The following is a 19236-nucleotide window of genomic DNA, read 5'->3' as shown; positions in this document are numbered from 1 at the left end:
GACTGCATTGACGCTGGGATGAATGCATTTAAAGCAAACGGGACCGTACAGGGTGGGCCTGCCTTACCGGTCACGATTCCATCGCCCACGAAGATCAACGATGCACGGACGGTCTCAGCTCAGGAACATGTACATACGGAATACGAGAATTTCCACCTTGTTGAAGATCTGGTGGTGCTACCCGAAGACTTAAATGAATAGCCATCGCTGTTAAGAACAACCGAGATCCAATTAGAATTTGCGCGTAGCTTTTTGTCTTTGACATAAAAAAAGAAGGTTGTAATAACGAAACGGACATGTGAGAATTTTGTCCTTGCCTTGCTAGTGGAACAAGAAAGACAATAAATAAATTATAAAAATTTTATTTTAAAAAAAGCTACCTTCTCTTTTTTTGTGGTAAAGTTTTAATTAAAATATATTTTTTATTTTTTCATTAATTTTTTTTTTCCTCCCAACCAAATGTGTTCTCCACCAAAATTTGCCCCTAATTTTAGTTTTGGTTACAAAAGTTTGTCCCAGATGCCTAAGCTTTTCTATTTTTGGTTCATCGGAGGCTGAGCTGGGGTGTTTTTGTTATTTGCTGAGTTGGCAGCGGACATTTTGGTAATTGAAGATCGCAACGGTCGGCTTGGGAGGATGACCAGGGGGGACGCCTGTAATAAATGATTGCAGAGCACCATGTAGTTAAATGTTATTAAAAGGAATGGAAAGAAAAAAAAGAAGAAAGTGGAAAATAATATTGAGCAAGAAATATTAAATCTATTCCAGCGAGGATGATTGACGGAGAAAGGTCTTAAACTCTATCCTCCGGACTTTGGCAATTTATTTATTCGTTTACTCCACCGTGCTGTTAGCTCAGGTTGACACGAGGCACGTGTTGGAGAAAGGTGTTAACTATATCCTATTTGAGGCTTTGTTTGGCAACCTATTTATTTGTTTATTTCAGTATGATTTTACCTCAGCTTGACGTGAGTCACTTGTTGGACACGTGGCCGACGCATTGAAAAAGGGCTCGCCGTGTCACGAGTTTTGAGGCTCCCTTCCGGAGGCTTTGTTCAGGATAATCATCCATATTTTTTTTATTTATAAATGGAGTAATCTATGTTATAACCCATTTTCTTCTTTCTTTCAAATGAGTTGGCTTGAGGTCTTCCTTTGTAAAAACCCAATTCAAACTTGACTATTGCCCATGGGTTTAGGATAGGGTTGGCAATCATGGATCTGTTCTTCGGATTGGATGCAATCAAATTAAAAGTTTCTTCAATCCAAATCCGAACTATTTTATTACAAATGATCAAAAATTTAAATTAAAAATTGATTTTTTTTTGTTCAACAAGTAATTTGATGCAACCACATAATTTATCTATTAAATAAATCAAGTTAGATTAAATGAATTAAACAAATTAAATGGGTCAAATGAGTTGAATAGATCTTAAATGGATTAAATGGGTCAAATGAGTTACATGGATTACTTGATCCACCCCATACATAAATATTAAATGGGTTAAATAGGTTAGATATCTAAAATCCGAATCCGACCTGAATGTTAAATAGGTTAAATGAATCGATCTATTTATGACCCAATCCCATTTAGCCCAAAGCTAAATTTGATTATGGTAGGTCGAACATAGAATAAGTTGACAGGTTAGGTCACATTTTGCTGGCCTTAGAGTATCATTCCTGACTTTTTTTAGTGCTATATAAAAAAATAAATTTTGAACACTTGTCGATGCGTAAAATTACTTCACCAATAGTTGTTTTCAATTTCTTCAAAATGATACCAGATAGCATACTACCTAAGTCCATGCTAATGAAGTAAGGTGGTGAGCAATGGGCAAGCAGATGCACCAAGATCTGGTACTAGAAAGAGTTTATCTTGCCTTCTACTTGTTCCTTTGTAGTAAGGCAGCAGTGCTAGATATTCCTGGTCCGAGTATGTTCCATGACATCAATGATGAGACAATACTCCAGAGGTCCAGTAGAAGTGGGTGCAGCTACCAGGAGAGATATAACAAATCCAGCCCCACCATTAGCTCTAAGCATCCAGCACCCGAGCTTACCACCACCGAAATTGATCTTGAAAAAGCTAAAGAATCAAGGCTGACATGCGATATAAATCCCCTTAGAATGCAGAGAAACTATAGAGGGAGACTTCTAATTTTCCTTGGTTATCAAGTACCAACGATGGACAATTGTGTGGATAAACTCTGAAGATTGCAATGAAGCTTTCATGAATGTAACCTAGCTGCTCTAATCTACATTTTTTAATTATTTCTTGCCAACCAAATATGATAAATGACATAACAGATATTAACTAACTATTCCTTGCCAACCAAATATGATAAATAACATAACAGATAGTAACGACCTTATTGATCTCGTAACCTCTATACACTTCACCCTTCAAATGACTCATTAACTTATCCAGTGATAAAGGATTGTCCCGGGTTGATAGCCAGACACCACACCCAATGTGCTCTCTAACATTGAAGGAGAACGAGGCTAACAAACACTTACAATCTCCGGGCAGTAATCACAAGTAGGAAATGATGCAGCACTTTGTGATAATAGAGACAATCCCATGCCACTTACCAAAGCAAAAAGTGCCACTCTTGGATAGATACTAATTTTTCAAATCCAAGGTAGAATCCTCATCAACAAGGAGCCAAACCTTAGGGTTTTATAAAGATCCCTATATTCCACTAACTACTTGTCGCGGTCGTCAAATTTTCCAACCTTCCACAATTAATTGTCGCAGGCGTCCACTTGAGAAGAAAAGGTGAGCAAATGTGATGGTATGGTTTATTAAAGAGAAGAAAGCAAAAAAGGTATGTTAATAAAATTGTTTAAAGACTAATAAATGAGTTCTCTATTCATTCCCATGTATTTGCCTCATTTCTCCACATTTATTTTCTCAGTAAAAAATACATACTCAAACCAGCAAAAAGATGGAGACCCATAATTTTCTGTTGTTTGGAAGTAATTGATTAGTAATGGAAACATAAAGTTTTTTAAGAGTGGCATCAGCATTGGTGAGAACCGCAATTTCTAACCAAAAAAAAATAAAAAAATAACCACGATTGAAGGGGAAACCAAACACAAGAACAGGAGGAAGGTGAGGAGATGCGCCATTCATAGCATGAAGAAGCAAATAACATTAGTTATTAACACAACCATTAAACATTACTTCAGGATCCTTCAGCTTCCATTTGTCAGACCTGGATGCAACATGGCTATTGACACCATAATTCGGATCATAACAGCATGATTTCCATAACTTTGTGCCATGAACCTGTGTTAATACAAGCATGTTGACACATCAGATATCTAAAATCCTTGACCAACTATAATAGGGATCTCAAAGTCCAATCACAGGGGGGTGACCTTTGCAAGCTAAGATAAACGTCAGTCAACAAAACAACACACAGCTTCAGATTTTGAAACATTTTCACACAAAAGATCTCATCAATTCCATGCCACATCACAACTTTTACAGCAAGAACCCTTGCTTGCATGCGAAAAACTTTATTCTGGTCTGCATTTGTTAAGAACTCTCAAGCCAAAAAGCCGAAATGCAAAAGGTTTGGTGAAAGGGAAAAAAATTCAGGAGATTGAAGCTCCAGCTGACAATGTATCAGATTGCACAGGTTAATTAACCAATGCCCAGGTGAGTTTCTGATAAAGTTACATTTAAGTCAAATAATAGGGGGGAGGTTCCGCTCATGAAAGTGACTTCTGAACCTCAGAAGTGACTTCTTTTGGGGGTTTGTCGGCATGAAGCTGCGCCACAACACTCTTCTTGGAGTAGTAATCAATGACCTACAATGTAAAAAGAAGTGAACCATTGGCTTGGACTAATCTGATGAAAACTTTGAAGATGGAGGAAAATAACGAGGCACATTGAACGAGTAGAAACAATTGGTTTAAGCATGTGATGAGGTTGCACATCACTGAATAAATACACTCATAATCTCAAGATTCGATATGACAGTTTTGCCTGATATAGAACCCAATACATTTTAACTTCTTGTTCTTAACCAGTACCAAAATAAACTCTCCTGCAAGAATCTTACTTCTTATAAAATTAAAAAACTTTATCTAAAAGCTAGTGTTTGCATAAAACGTTGACCTGTCAATAATGAACAACAGGTTTGAGTCCCAGGATAACCATAAAAGAAACCCAGCATATCAGGATTTCTGGGAAAGGACTTGACCATACATTTGTCATGTATAGCTCAATATTGCACAATAGCTTGTCCACGTTGCATGATTTGTGGAGTTTCAAGATACTGAAACAGAGACCAAAATCTTTCAATAACATCTGAAAATAAGGTTATGTCCTTAAAGATGACAGTGTCTATGAAACTAGGTCATGTTTTTCCAAACAATCTTGTAATTCATATATTTGCCAGCTCGAGTCCAATCATTGCACAATCCAAATTTAATTAGGTTTCAGGCCCAATTAAACTTGGACTCAACCCAATTAAACTTTATTCGGCTTAATCAATTTAAATTCCAATCTAATTGAACCCAGTTGGATTTAGATCAGACCCAACCCGAGCTAACCCAAATCTATTTTAATTTCTTTAAATCCGATTGGATTAGTTCGGGTTCGGACTCGACCCGTTAATCCGAACCCAACCCATTAACCCATTCCCTCCTCCAGAAGGCTCTCCCGAACCCTCTTTCCACTCTAATCTCCTCCCCATCCCCTCTCAAGGAAGAAGAGGAGGCTCGAGAGAGGTCGAGCAGCCCCCCCCTTTCTTCTCCGGCGAAGGGAGGAGGGTGAACTCGGGAGGGGCCGAGCCACGGCCGCCGATGCCCGCGGCCGAGCCTGCGGCATCCCTGGCCGACCCCAAAGTCGGAGCGGCGGCTCCTTCGTTCCCACTGCGGTGGGGGAGGAACCCACCACCGTGGCCGTAGTTGCGGTCGAACTCGCTGCGACCAAGGGAAGGCTGCGGTCGGGCTCGTCGTGCCCAAAGGAGGGGAGGAAGGGCCTCCGGCCATTGACGGCTGCGGCCACGGCTCATCGTGCCGGATCCGCAGCCGAGAACACCAGGTAGGCTCTTCTCCCTTCCTTTCCTCTTCTTCTTCCTCCCTTTTTCTTTTCTTTCGTTATCAAAAGATAAAGGAACAGGAATTAGGGTCTACCTTGCTCCGAAGAGTGGCGCAACGTCCCTTGCTCCGGCTTCTCTGGTTCAAGGATTCCCTAAGGAAGAAGGAGATCTGTAAGGGCTATGACTATAAATAGGATTTTTGAGCGGTGGTAACCACTTTAGCTGGGTAGCTGTGGCCCCTTCCACCCGGTAGCTAGATCTCCCCGAAGTAGGAGGTGGAAGCCTCCAGGCATCGCCCCCAGCGGCTTGGCGGCTGTGGCCTCTTCCGCTCGGCAGCTGAACCGCCCACCTTCCTCTTCGAAGCAGGAGGTGGCGGCACTGCTTTGTGGTCGGGCATCTGTCGTCCCGTCCGCCTGGCAGCTGGATCGCCCACCTTCCTCTCCGAAGCAAGAGGTGGTGGCCTCCAGATGGGCTGCCTACATGGGTCTAGGTCGGCCCATCTGGCAGCCCAGGCCTAGTTGTCACAAACGCGATGGCAACAAACGGAACAAAATAAGAGTCCGAAACACAACAGTTATCCCAGATGGGATGGAAATGTAGTGACATCCAGCTATGGAAGCGCAAAGATGTTCCGTAATGATCGGATGGAAGTTCAATGGCATCCATCTAACTCATCTGATTAATGGCATATAGACAATATAGACTATGGAAATGCATGACCAGGCCTCTGATCATGTCCTACTCATCTGACTAATGGCACATAGAATATATAGTCTCCAGACAGTATGCAAGGACACGATGAAACTGCAACTTAATTGCAGGATGCTTTAAATATTATCTGGTCATAGTTGCAATTTTCTGCACTCCCTTTAGCAGGGCCATGAGATCCAATATTGAAATCTTTTAATCTGTGCAATACTGAAACACAGCTGCCATCATGACTCAAACTACAAGATTTTAAGGTTTTGGTACTCACAAAAGCATGACTTATGGACGTAAACGCTGAGCATAAATGACCATGAACTGGTTTGTAGCCCAGTGGCCGCACCACTATATTTGAAGGAGTTTGGATGGTATTTCCCCATATGATTGATATAGGTTTTTCCCCGTCAATTCTTTTAAATGATGGGTGGCGCTGCCCCACTATTTTCAAGATATTCAATAAAGACCATCTAAAAGAGGCAGTTATCCATGTTGGCACAACAACGTGAAATGGTAGAAATTTGTTTTCGACAAAAAGGTAAGCTCAAATTGATGATGAAGCATTTCCCTATGTTTCAAAAAACAACCAATTGGCTGACAACCTTGCCTGAGGTGGCTAAAACTTTCTGGATGGCTACAAAACCATCCTGATGTTCAAGATACAACTAGTATGTTTATTGACGTTCCACAGTTTGGTTTGAAGCTGTATATGCATCACAAATAGACAGAAGAGATGGAAGCCACATCAGATAAACAAAATCCTAAGAGGCTAGCTAGGTTTTCCAGCATATAAAAGAAAAAAAAAATTCATATTTGGTTGAAGCACATTACAGCGTGCAGAAAACTAGCTTCAACCCATTGGTAGTTCCATATCAGTTATTTTCTTTCCTTGCCCTTCTAGAAATTAAATTGAAGGAAGCTCAAAATCTCCGTTTGTGTTTCATTCAGGCCAGCCCTGCCAGATTATGCAGACCTGAATTTACAGACATGAGAGTGCCATTACTCCGATATTCTCCTTGGGCTGGTATAAGGAAATATTGATAGTGAACATGATTTTAGTACTCAACCTCAGAGTTAATGCCACTCAATCTATAAAAGGTAAGCTTTTTACCAGTGTCGGCAATTTTTTCCAGATAAAGGCATATAGATGGATAAAGAGAATGATCCAAATACTCGGCATGAGAGGGATATGAGGGAAACAGAGAAGACATAAATGGAAACTTGAAAAAATATTGTAAAATTACTGAATGAACTTATAGCAGAAATGAAATGATTTTAGAAACATATTTGCAATCAATTTCTTGCCCTCTTATCCCACTTCAACGCTTACCACAAACCTCCAACTAACTCAAGAGCAGTATGCAGATCAAATCTTATCCAGTCCTTATTCTTCACAAATTTTGATTTTTCCTACTCTTTTAATGTTTCAAGCTAACATTTAAATATATCACCAGACCAACCAACTGATTCCATTTGGAATCCACTCAGTTATATTGGACTGGAAAAGGGCCAAGGCATCGAATTTTGTGACCAACTGAACTGAAATGTGAGAACAAAAGAACAAGGATCTAAAGAATTTTAAAAATCAGTTTTACCTGACAGATTCAAATATATATATGTCAAATAGCAGATTAATCAAAAACTAGTCAACCTCCATCTCTGAAAGGGATTCGTTCAAAATGTTGTTTAGCTCCTTCACTCTACTCTTTGCAACTGCAATGCACGCCTACAAATCATCAAATGCATTAGTAGCCTTCATGTAATTCTTTGGTCAATTGTGAGTCACCAATATTACAAGCCAATTTATTATTGTCTATAAGTTTTAATGGATTATAGAATATCATAGTGATTTATGTCAGCTACCTGCTTGATATCCAACACTCATGCAGAATTCATATTGCACACATGAAGAAAGCACAAAACTGGCCATAAAACAAACTTCATGTTTTTCTTAAGATGTTGCTAGAAGCATATTTAAATTTTCATGGAATAGTAAGATAGATAGCTGACCCTAATTAGTGTGGGATTAAGGCTTGGTTGAGTTGAGAATTGAACAACAAGATATATAATTCTATGATGTTACATACTCTAAAATTTGTTCAAATGCATTTCATGAATTTAAAAATTAATTTTTTATTAAATTTAAAATGTGCATTTAAATCAACATATTTTTCAATTATCTTCTAAATCACATCATAGAGGTTAATAAAAGATTCGAGACAGCTAGTGTTTTAAATATCTTAATAACTTTAATTCCCCAAACTTCTACTCTAGTAAAGTTATAGGAGGAACGTGGTGACAAACCTTAATTGTTGACATGTTGGCAAGAACTGCTCCCCCTGGTTTGTATATTGACACAAGCTGGCCCCATGAATCTAACACAACAGTCACAAAGGTATCCATGATAGACTCTTCTTCTGAATTGGGGTCTGCAAGGATGTATTTTTCATGAAGTATGCATGTCAAGGAAAATGGCTTGCTCCTAAGTGAGAGCTTCCTCTTTTCTTTATTGACCAATTCTAGTTTTGATTTTCCTTCCGTGAGTTCACCAGATACAGCAACAACTCTTCCATCATCATTGACAGAAACAAGAGGGATCTGCACTGTAGATCAATATAAAATTTTTAGTCATTAAATTTAAGTACAAACTAAATGAGATAAACAAGGTAAATAAAACAATAGTCATCCTTGCAACAAAAACAAATTACCAGTCAAAGATGGGCATCAGTATGGACATCCAACCATCACAGAGGTGGAATAATATATGTGTGTATATTTATGTGTATGTGTTTGTATGTATGTATGTATATATACAGATAGAGAGAGAGAGAGAGAGAGAGAAAAGGGGAAGGGGTGGAATAGGATCCATTGGCTGGATTTCAAGTCACATTTGGTCAGGTGAAATCAGAAGATAGGGATCTGACATTGATGATTCAAGCTGTTGGATATGATCTATACCTTTTAACTGCATACTGACCAAAATTATGTGATATCAATAAAGCACTAAAATCAATGGTCCAACCAGGAAGAAGACAAACACAAACTTGGAGTTGTTGAACAAGAAACTAAGACAGCAGCAAATGCCCACAAAGTGCTTGGACTTGAAGAGGCCAAATGAAAGCTCAAAGAAACTTGAAGAGGCCAAATAAAAGCTCAAAGAACCTTGAAACCTCACTGGCATAAGTACATAAAGTAAGTAAATCTTATAAAGGAAAAAAGCAAAGCTACATCGAGGACTTAAAAAGGGCCAGCTAACTAGCAAGAAGATGATGCAGATAGGAAAGGAACCAATGAATTAGCAAAAGGGCTGCGATCCCAGAAAATAGTTGAGATAATAAATGAAACAATGTGTCTACCTATAAGACGGTTTACATATCAAATTTGGGGGAAATGGTTGTGAGTTGTGACACATGGCATAAGGGCCATATGAGCTAACAGGGATAACTAAAGTGAAAACCATTATTAACTTGTCACAGTTTCACAAATTGTGCCAATGACATCAATATATGACACTGTGACAAGGTGCTTTTACTTTACGTCATTGACATTGTGATATTCACCCACATTTGGAAATCAACAAAAAGGAATTAATGCACATTTATTCTAAACCAATTCAAATAATTCAAAAGAATGTTACAATGTGCTTCACTTGAATACATTGTGTTCAACACGAAATAATTGACATATTCTAAACAGCAAGCTTATAAAAAATTGCTAAAAAAATGAAAACTTATAAAGAAATCATGACTTAAAAAAACTGTCCCGGTCATCCCGTCCTGTTCCAATGAGATCATGGCACACGAGATGGATGCAGGACTCCTAAACTCACTTCCGTCCCCCATCCCGCCTCCATCCCAGCTGGGTCATGCACCGATACGGCCGTCCCAATTCATAGAGTGCTTAAACTGAATAGGAAAAACTCTCGGTTCCTGTTTTTTTCCACTTGACAGGGATAACTTTTATGAACCTACTTAGTTCATAGATCTACAATGTAACGATAAATATTTAAGGTACACTGAACAAATTGAACTTCAAATGGTGTTGGTTACATTGTATGTCATGGCAGCACAAATTGGATTAAGTTTTTGCTTCAAAGAACCTTTTAAATAGGTTATTGCTTGCTTGACCCCCTTTTGAACTAAGCCTAGTCCACTTGGTCCTTGGTCAGCTTAGAAGACTTGGATTATCCCCAAATACCCAAACAAACTCAGAAATTGGATCAACCCATAAATAGCTTGGCCCAAAATTTACCTGGCCCAAAACAGAATTTGGAAAAACATTTGAAATTCTTAAACCCAGCATGTGCTCGCATGTGCTTGGGCATCCCCCCGGGGGGGTGGAGGGGGTGGTTACTTGAGGTGCACAGCCGCACATGCAGAGAAGAAGACAAACTCCTGATGGAGTCATCTTCTTCCTCGACTCCTGATGGGAATCCGACGCCGAGAGGGATGCTGGAGTTCGATCTCAGCTCTAATTAAACCATCCCAGATCCCTTCAACCCCCACCAGCAGTCTTAGCCTCAAGTGGATATTGCTGGTGTTCCCGGCTTCATCTCGAGCACCGTCCGCCACTGCCATAGGCTAGCATCATCGAAACAAGGTATTAATCTTGTAATCCTCAAATTGATTTTCCTCCACATCCTCCTTAGCCTTTAAACCATGTTTTTTGGTGGAGAGGTCGCCAGATTTGGTCGGGAATTTTGATGCCCTGTTTCGATTATGAATCCTCCGTTCCAAGCTTCGTTGGAAAATCTGAAGTAAAAAGGGCTCCAGCCATCAGTCCACGACCATGCCAAGCTCTTTCCACTACGTCGAGGAGTGACCCTGGGCTTTGCTGCCGGTTAGATGGAGTTTTCAGCCCTTCTAAAGTTGTGTTGATCACCAATTTACACCCCTATTTTTTATTCCTTTTCAAGCGTCGCTTAGCCATCGGTTCCACTGTCGTCGGAAGATGGACCTTCCGCCTCCCAATTCTTCAACAGTTGTCCTTCCCTATTTTATGTCAGGAAGGAAGCTCTAAAGCCCCTATTTTCTCCTCTATTGTTCCTGTCTCCCTCACGACAAGTGGACCGCAATGGGTCCCTTCTCCTAAGATCAAGGTCGACCTGAACTCAGCCCTCATCTCGGGGACCTAATTTCCATGAAAATATTTTACGATTATTAGGCTCGATCCTTTATGGGGGTGTCAAGATATAGAATTTTTATTTTTAAAACAATCATGGTTAAATTTCTGATAGAAATATAATTTTTGAATATTAAGCTCTGAGAGAGATTTTTAGACTAAGAGGATCTGTTAGTTAGTTGTACTCGCGATATAAGCAATGTAACCCTTTTTCTAGATTTATCGGCAATTTATAAAATATTCATAATTTTTGAAGTCGTATTATTCATTATTTATGAACTTGACGCATAGTGTTTTATTGATATGCTTTTTTTTCTAAAATATTATATGATTCATGATTGAACATGTTGATTTCAATATGGATTATGCTAGATTGATTTTGATATTGCATATTTTATGTATCCTTCAATTTGGAACATGAAACATCTTTTTGAGAAAAAAAATTGAATCGAGATGGATTGGGACTCGCTGTTGGACTATGTTTCGATACCCTATTAGTGGAAGGCATATGTTGGCACTTCGATACTCTACCAGTGGGAGTTATATATTTTGATACTTATATCCTATTGGCATTTTGATACCCTACCAATGGAAGTTATGTATTGACAGTACAACTATTTCTAAGCTCATTATCTGGCCTAGCCACAAAGTATAAGTATGGTCATAGTTCATAGTTCACATGAATATGAAATTTTGAAAGATCTAGGATTTATAAACGAAATTTGAATTTTGAGAAAAAATGGATTTGCATGCACAATATTTTGATAATGTTGCACGTCTAGATTTAGTTTTGAACTAATGTACTTCATATACTTATTTTTAGTATATTATTGTTTATCTTATTACCTGATTTATTTAGTTTAAATGTTCATTACTTACTGGGTTGTCTAGTTTATTATTCAATATTTTACTATTTTTACAACTGATAGTTAAGATGGCATAGGGACATATTTTGGAAGAGTGATTAGAAGCAAAGTTCTTTTTTTTTTATTTTTGATTAGTATTTTATTAAAAATATGATGTAAGACTATTAGATATTACTAGAATTTTATGATACATTAAGTTGGATTTTAGTTATTTAAATTTTAGAGTTATTTAAATAATTATTTGATTCCACTACTTGCTTTATGATATTGTGACGAGATGTCTTGCATGTATATGAAAAAAAATTTCTATGAGTATGCAGCGATTACCGCATACCTGGCCCGTATTTTCAGGTCGAATGCGTGACATTAGGTTTAAGGATAAATTATGCCTTGACAGAGGACTTTGAAACCAATTATACTAGAATTTTAAACCATGTTTACATCACCCAAGTAACTCTGAACTAACCAGTATATCGCAAGAGCTTATAGGGTATGGGTGAACAATGTATGCAAGCTTACCATCCTCCATTACGTGCAAATTGGACTATGCACATGGATAGTTAAATGAATAAAAGCATAAGATAAGTCAAAATAATAACCAAGTAAACATTTATAAATAATTGGCTTGGAGGGAATTTGAACTCATGGCCTTCAACAAACTAGCTCGGATACCATGTCAAACTAACCACTAGATCCTAAGTGCCTATGAAACAAGAGAAGATGGGTCAATATTGCATGTTAGGCTTAACAATAACAAAACCTCTAGTCAACAATCCAAGAAACCAAAGTTCGCTATCTCGGTACTATATCCCGTACCGGTGCCATACTAACACAGTGTCAGTACGGTACAGTACGGAATTTTTTTGACGTACCGAGTGTCCGTACGCCATCCGTACCGGGTACCGGTACCGAACTGGTACAGTATACCCCGTACCGCCCAGTTCAGGCCGGTATAGTACGCCCCGTCCCTTCCGGTTCGGGCCGATTCGGCGTACCATGCTAGAAACCATCAAACACTCACCTAAGAACTCTACGGAAGACTTTTTGGGACCAGCCTGACCCTATGATTGTTAGTTTGATCAAGTTTGGTCTAAATTTGGGTTGGTTTTAGATCTCAAACCTACGCCATTAGCTTATTTAATCAAAATTAGGTAGTGATAAAACTTAGGTTATGTTTAGTAGTTTGGTTCAAAGCTTAAATTGGCTTGGCATTAGGCAGAGTTCAGATTTTGCCCAATCCAAATTCCTCTAATGAATGACAAAACAATGAGACTTCCTTTGACAAATGTGCTTATTGTATTTAAAGATGAGTCATGCGAGGACTTTTCTTAAGCAATGTCAAACATGCCCTTTAAGTGTTTGAGAAAGTCACAAGTGGATTACCTTTCCAACATTTGGGTCTTTGGGGTGACCCACCTACCCCTTTGAAGGTCCCCTCCTCTTTCATTCCGCTAGATGCTCCCAACATCAAATGTTTGGAATCCACTTGCAATCTAACTCAGCAAAAGTGAGATGATTATTTGCAAGGGAGGCAATCAAGTTAGTGCTATCATAGTGCACCACATCACTACATATTTCATGCCCTTGCCGAACACACCACTAACTAGGATGGCAATCAATATGGCCCCGTTTTGGAGAGCCATTGACAGTAGAGCTTTTGGAAGTAGAGCTTTCTGAAGTAGAGCTTTCATAAATAGTTGCTTGTTGTTGGTAACTACATTTCTAAAGTATTGTGCCACTTTAACATATGTTTGGTAAACAAACTGAGAAAGTACTTTTGGTATAACAAAATGACCATAAAAAATATTGCATAGTATTATACAATAAAGAATAATAAAATATAATATGTATTAACACATAAAAATATGATATAGTATAATATTACTATAATATAATATAATATTATAATCATATAGTAATATAATATTGTATACTGTAGCATAATAATTTAATATAATTTTAAATTATTTAACATAACACATCAATGTATTATGATATAATGTAATATAATATTATATTTATAGTATAATACAATAATAAAGATATAAAATATTATAATTATTGGCGTAAATTAATTTCTCATAATATAACATTTTCTAGCTAAGTGATAAAATTAGTTAAACAATTATTAAAGGAACATTCTGTGTAATTATTATATTTTATCATGGGTATTTTGGTCAAAAAAATAGCTTTTCGACCAAGTCTAAAAGTGGTTTTTCGGAAAGCTCCAAAATGAAGCTTCTCCCAAAAGCTATTTTTAGCTTTTTAAGAAAGCTAAAACAGCTTTCCGAAATTTTTACCAAACACCCCTATTACATCTAAAAGTGCTTTTAGAAAGGCAGAAAGTACTTTTTGGCCCTCCAAAAGCTCTCCTAAACGGGGCCTATATCATCCCATCAATCTTTTTGTCTCAAGAGTGACTCAGATACCATTACATCCACCATCTCACCACCCCATTGACTTCCTTCAAGATATCCAATAGTTTCCTTGGTGGTCACCTTTGGAGCGGCTCATGATGACACTCGCCTTCCTTCCAATACATCCTACTTATCATCAATGCTAATGGTTATGTTTACTCTAGATCTTGATTGAGCAGTAAGGAGGGGCAGGAGGCTTGTACCTCTTTGCCACAAATAGTTCTAAAGATTGTTTTGCTAAATTCTACACGATAGGAATAAGCTAGGAAAACATCATAATCAGAAACTAACAACAAGCCTTAATCCATCAATATGGAATCACTTATGATCCTATTTCCCAATGTATGATTGCAGTATGTTGGGCTTAAATTCAACATAACAAGAAAAGGAAAAGAATGTAATAAGTTGTAGCTGAGCAAGGATGAACTTACAATGAGAAAATGCCGCAACTGCTGAAAGTAAAGCAGCATCAAATAGGCATCCATCAGCATTGAGACAGTAAATATCCTTCAAGACACAAACGATAGCCATTTTGGTCAAATATCAACTACAAAAACTACAAGCTCCCTCAGTTGCTAGAATGTCAATCATTCAATAACTACAATTCTGAACAGACCAAGGTTTTAAAATTCGGAACCAGACATGCTTTTAATCCTCTAGAATTTCAGTTTTGATAGTTTCAGTTTCAGCAATTTCACTATGAGATTTGCAGTTTCAGTCAAAAAAGTTAGGAAAAAATCCAAAAAATTAGAAAATAAAAAAAAAACGCAAAAAGTTATTTCACATCATTTCATTGTGTTTAGAGTTATTCAGGGTCATAATTTGTGTAGTTTAGGTAGTTTTAGGTGGACACTAAATTGTTCAAAGCTCATGTACTACATATATCATAATTTTCTCTAGCTTCTATAATTGTTCTTCACTTTCTCTGTATTTTAGACTCTCCTACACTATTCTCTTTGATATAATTTCCCATATTTTCTCTAATTTTTACATTTAACTAATTTTGCTGCTAATTGTTGCTCATTTTATTTCATTATAATAACTCATCTAAGAATGAAAAAAGCACTTGACCATATTTCATCATATTCCATTCAACAATCCATCCTAACAAGAAAAGAACCATCCAAAATAAAACCCATTTTATTCTATTATTTCATTTTAATGTATCCCATCATTCAAAAGAAAAGAAAAGAAAACTCATTTAAGTAGAAAAAGAACCACAGCAACATGTTGCTTTCTCATTAGTAAATATACATCAAAATCGCATCAGCCACGGCAATAACCAACCTTAGCCAAAAATAACATAAATAAATTATTAGAGCTTTAGATAAATGTGATATCGAACAACATTAACAAATTTTAAAAAATATTAGAAAGTATTGAACATATAAAACCTATTGATAAAAAAAAAAAAGATAAAAAAAAATATCAGTTTGGGTCAAAATCTGCTGAAACTACCAAAACTCAGCCAAAATTGGTCAAACCAGCTAAGACAGGTCTCCACAGAAAATGATCTGTTTGGCCATCATACATGCATACATATATACATAGTTACGTACAAATATACATACATATAGACTTACATGCACAAGCACACGCGCACATACATGCATGCATAAGTACACAAACACATATAATTGTAAATGCCCTAAAATAATATTTCCTTAATTGCTTCTGTTATTAGATGTACTACTATTATTTGCTGCACTTCTGTTGTCAGGTGTACTACAACAGTATTTTTGTCATAATATACCTCTCTTGAGTGGTTTCCCTAATTTAACAACATAGGAAAAAAGTGTCTAATCAGATCTGTGATTGAACAAGTCATCTTTTCTCCACTTCTTGATTCTTATTTTCCTTTTTTTTCTTGTATGTTCTTTCTTATTCTCTAATAAAAGATCATCTGGATTTCCACTATTAAAGGAGATAATAGCAGGTTAAAGAACAAAACATCAGGCAGTTTAAAGAACAAAACATCAGGCAGTTCTCTCTACATTTGGATCTAGATTTAGTAAAGTTCAACAGATTCAGATGCAATAAAAAAAAACATATATAAAGCACACACAAGATGCACGTAAACATGCATTAATGTTTAGTATGTGTATAATGGATGGAATGTTTATAAGAGTTCTTGGCCTTAGCTTCTTCGTATTCGAATCAATAATAAACCTTCTATATGAAAAACAATATTATCTATCATGATTTCTCTATGACTAAAATTTCCTAGGAATAAAAAATCATGTGTTTCAGAGGTCTCTTTCCAATGCATCAAAAAGTTATAAAATGGACATAGAATTATAGTTAGTGAGCTGAAATATTGCTGCAGGACATATTATTTCACAATCCAAGCTCTTGACCTTCACTAGACATCTTAAAACACAAATAAAAAACAACAAATTCCACTGATTTCAGTGCATCTAAACCATAAACCAAAACAAAGCTTGGCATTCTACAATGAACATTGTACATGTGTACACCAGATGCAAAAGATGCCTCCAAGATAATGAAATATTGTTCCTAAGCAATTTAAACAATGTAGATTATGCTCAACAACATAGGTTTCCATTTTAAAAGGTCAATCATTTCTTTCACATGGAAAGCTCTTGGGGCCAAATACTGTTAAATGCTTTCTAGCTCTACTGTTCATACATCAACATGCCCATAAATTTTAGTACATATTTTTGCATATGCATGTATTTATATTTTATTCAAATCAATCTAAATTTTAGAAAAATGGCGGACGAACTTTTGCACAGGAATAGTGAACTAAGAGAAAAGGGCAGCCTTACCAAGTAGGCCATCCATGCAGCCTTTCCACTAATTAAGGACAGTTCATTCAAGTTTATCATCTCAGAACTGCAGAAATTCAAAGAGTAATTTCCATAAAATGTCATGAAGCATTCCAAACAAAATTAAAAGAAAATAATAATTACATTAATGAAAAAATATGTTAAGAACATATCTTATGATCTTAAATGGCCATCAAATGGTTCTAAAAGGAAAAATATTTTGCTCAAGCTATAAAAGAAAAGAGTTTGCAATTGGACCGCACATCATTTTGCAATACAGAAGTTTTGAGTAGTATTACATGGATGCAAACACAAGAATGGTATTCAGACACATATCCGAGTATCTGACATCAGAAAATGAAAAGATCAATAGAGAAAGATAACTAGAAGATATATTTAAATAGTGTATAAAAGAAACAGTGATATATCATTTATTATGGTTTTCCAATATGCACATTTCTCTTTCAAACTTCTCAATTCGCTTAAGATTTTTAAAAAAAAAGATATTACAAAATGTTACTGTAACACCTATATTCTTGACCAATCTGTAAAAAGATAAAAAGCTTGATTTTAACATTATTGTAGTGAGCAAACTCATTGTTGGAATATATTTTTCATCCCATTTATAAAAGCAACAACCTGATGCATCAATTATTCATATACATTTCAAACATAGATTTTAGGTTGGATGTGGGTGTCCAAGTAAGACAGGTTTTGATGAATCTCCTCGTTTCCACACATGGGATTATAGCAACCACTCTGCCATTCAGAATCCAACAGGAAATAAAATATAGACTTCTAAATTCATCACTAATGATGCCATTAGCATAGATTGTCATCCAAAGGTTTTGAACAAGCAGCATAAACCAGCATGAGATTGAGGAGGGCCTAGGTAAGGAAAGCCATTGAGGAACTAGGTTGCCTGAAGCCTTCATTCTGATGAACAGTCCAAAAGGAGCCACTCTTGAGCCATTCACTATGAATTAGGATATGAGCAAAGTCAAACCCAGATCAATACCAAAGGTTCTTGTAAAGAATCTCTTTCACTTCTGAGGAAGAATACTCTGGACCTCCATGAGAGCCCAAATTGCAACTCAACATCTAACTTTAAACCATGTTAGCATAAAGGCCACCAATTATACAATTGATTATATTGGTTACTTTATCTGGTTGTGAAGAGGCTTAATGGAAAATGGGAGGCCAGTGCAGGAACCTATGCAATAAACTAAACAAGTAAAAAAAGTTGGAATGCTGTTCTTGTTGGAATTTGCTAAAATCTTAAGAATAGAACTAGAGATATAGTTGTTATATTTAATTAAAACCATAATCAGTAATCATGTTTAAGATGTTATGTCTAAGGAAGACTGGAAGGATGTGTGGGGATAACTTCTGTTGTTGCGCTGGAACACTCACACATGGCCAAACATGTCAGAAATGTATAATAAATTTTTCAGCTTTTCATCAATATAACAGCATATTGGACAAAATAAAAATGCTCTCTAGTTAGCTTCTGTACTAAAGAAGACAAAGGGGCTATTAACTGGAATACACTACTATCATTCACCTTAATGTTCTCCAACCAGACTCAAGACACAATTTTCTTACAACTTTCCTGAACATTAACATTGTTGACAAGCCAAGCAGATCTTATGCCTAGGCTGCCCAGCCCTGGAGTACCTCCAACATCAATATTAGACCCAGAATCAGAATCAGCCCACATATATCAGGCTTCAAAGGGCCCTAGACAAGGTTCTTTTGTCATGGGGTTCAAAATCAGGCTTATAATCATCTATAAAGCCCAGCTCCAATCCAAACACAATTGGGGTCCTTCAAGTTTCTAAGCCCTAATCTGGATTGCAGATCAGACTTTCAAGTTTCAGCCATGATTTGTTTTAGGCAAGGAATTTCTGCCAATCAAGAGATACCAATTTTTGACAAACCAATTAGTCAACATCTTATTTTACTTTATTGTCTAACCAGATTGGGTAGCTATATCTTATATAATTTATGCTCAATTAGGTCAATATATGAAAAGATGCTAGAAAAGTACATAGTAACCTAAACAGATCAAGATGGGAACTAGGTAAATGTATACCAAGAGGGATGCCCACACCCTTTAGAGAAACAGATAGATAGGCAAACAAATTGATCATCTCACTCAGCCCTAACAACAACTAGGAGGAACCTACAAGCAAAGAAAATGAACCGAGCGCCCAATGAGCCTAGATGGTTTAGGATTTCTTGACCAAGGCACCTAAAACTAAAGTAGAGGAGGCATTTTAGA

General features: G+C 36.8%; 1 protein-coding gene across 4 annotated transcripts in view; it reads right to left on the bottom strand.

The window, feature by feature from the left end:
• Positions 1–3358: 3358 nt before the first annotated feature.
• Positions 3359–19236, bottom strand: part of LOC103702935 (adenylate kinase 4) — a 39796-nt gene continuing 23918 nt past the window's right edge. The window contains exons 5-9 of one of the 4 annotated variants that reach the window (XM_008809344.4): positions 16953–17019; positions 14595–14670; positions 8064–8362; positions 7355–7485; positions 3359–3819 (exon numbers count right to left, since the gene is read on the bottom strand). In XM_008809344.4, coding sequence (XP_008807566.1) covers positions 7402–7485; positions 8064–8362; positions 14595–14670; positions 16953–17019 — 526 coding nt within the window. In that variant the 3' untranslated portion in view covers positions 3359–3819; positions 7355–7401. The remainder of the gene's footprint in view (positions 3820–7354; positions 7486–8063; positions 8363–14594; positions 14671–16952; positions 17020–19236) is intronic. The other 3 variants (XM_008809342.4, XM_039133752.1, XM_039133753.1) reach the window with 3 other exon arrangements.

Source organism: Phoenix dactylifera, chromosome 14 (assembly GCF_009389715.1).
Source record: "Phoenix dactylifera cultivar Barhee BC4 chromosome 14, palm_55x_up_171113_PBpolish2nd_filt_p, whole genome shotgun sequence".
Lineage (NCBI taxonomy): Eukaryota > Viridiplantae > Streptophyta > Magnoliopsida > Arecales > Arecaceae > Phoenix > Phoenix dactylifera.
The sequence above is the reverse complement of the archived record's forward strand: the minus strand, read 5'-3'. Positions and strand labels throughout refer to the sequence as shown.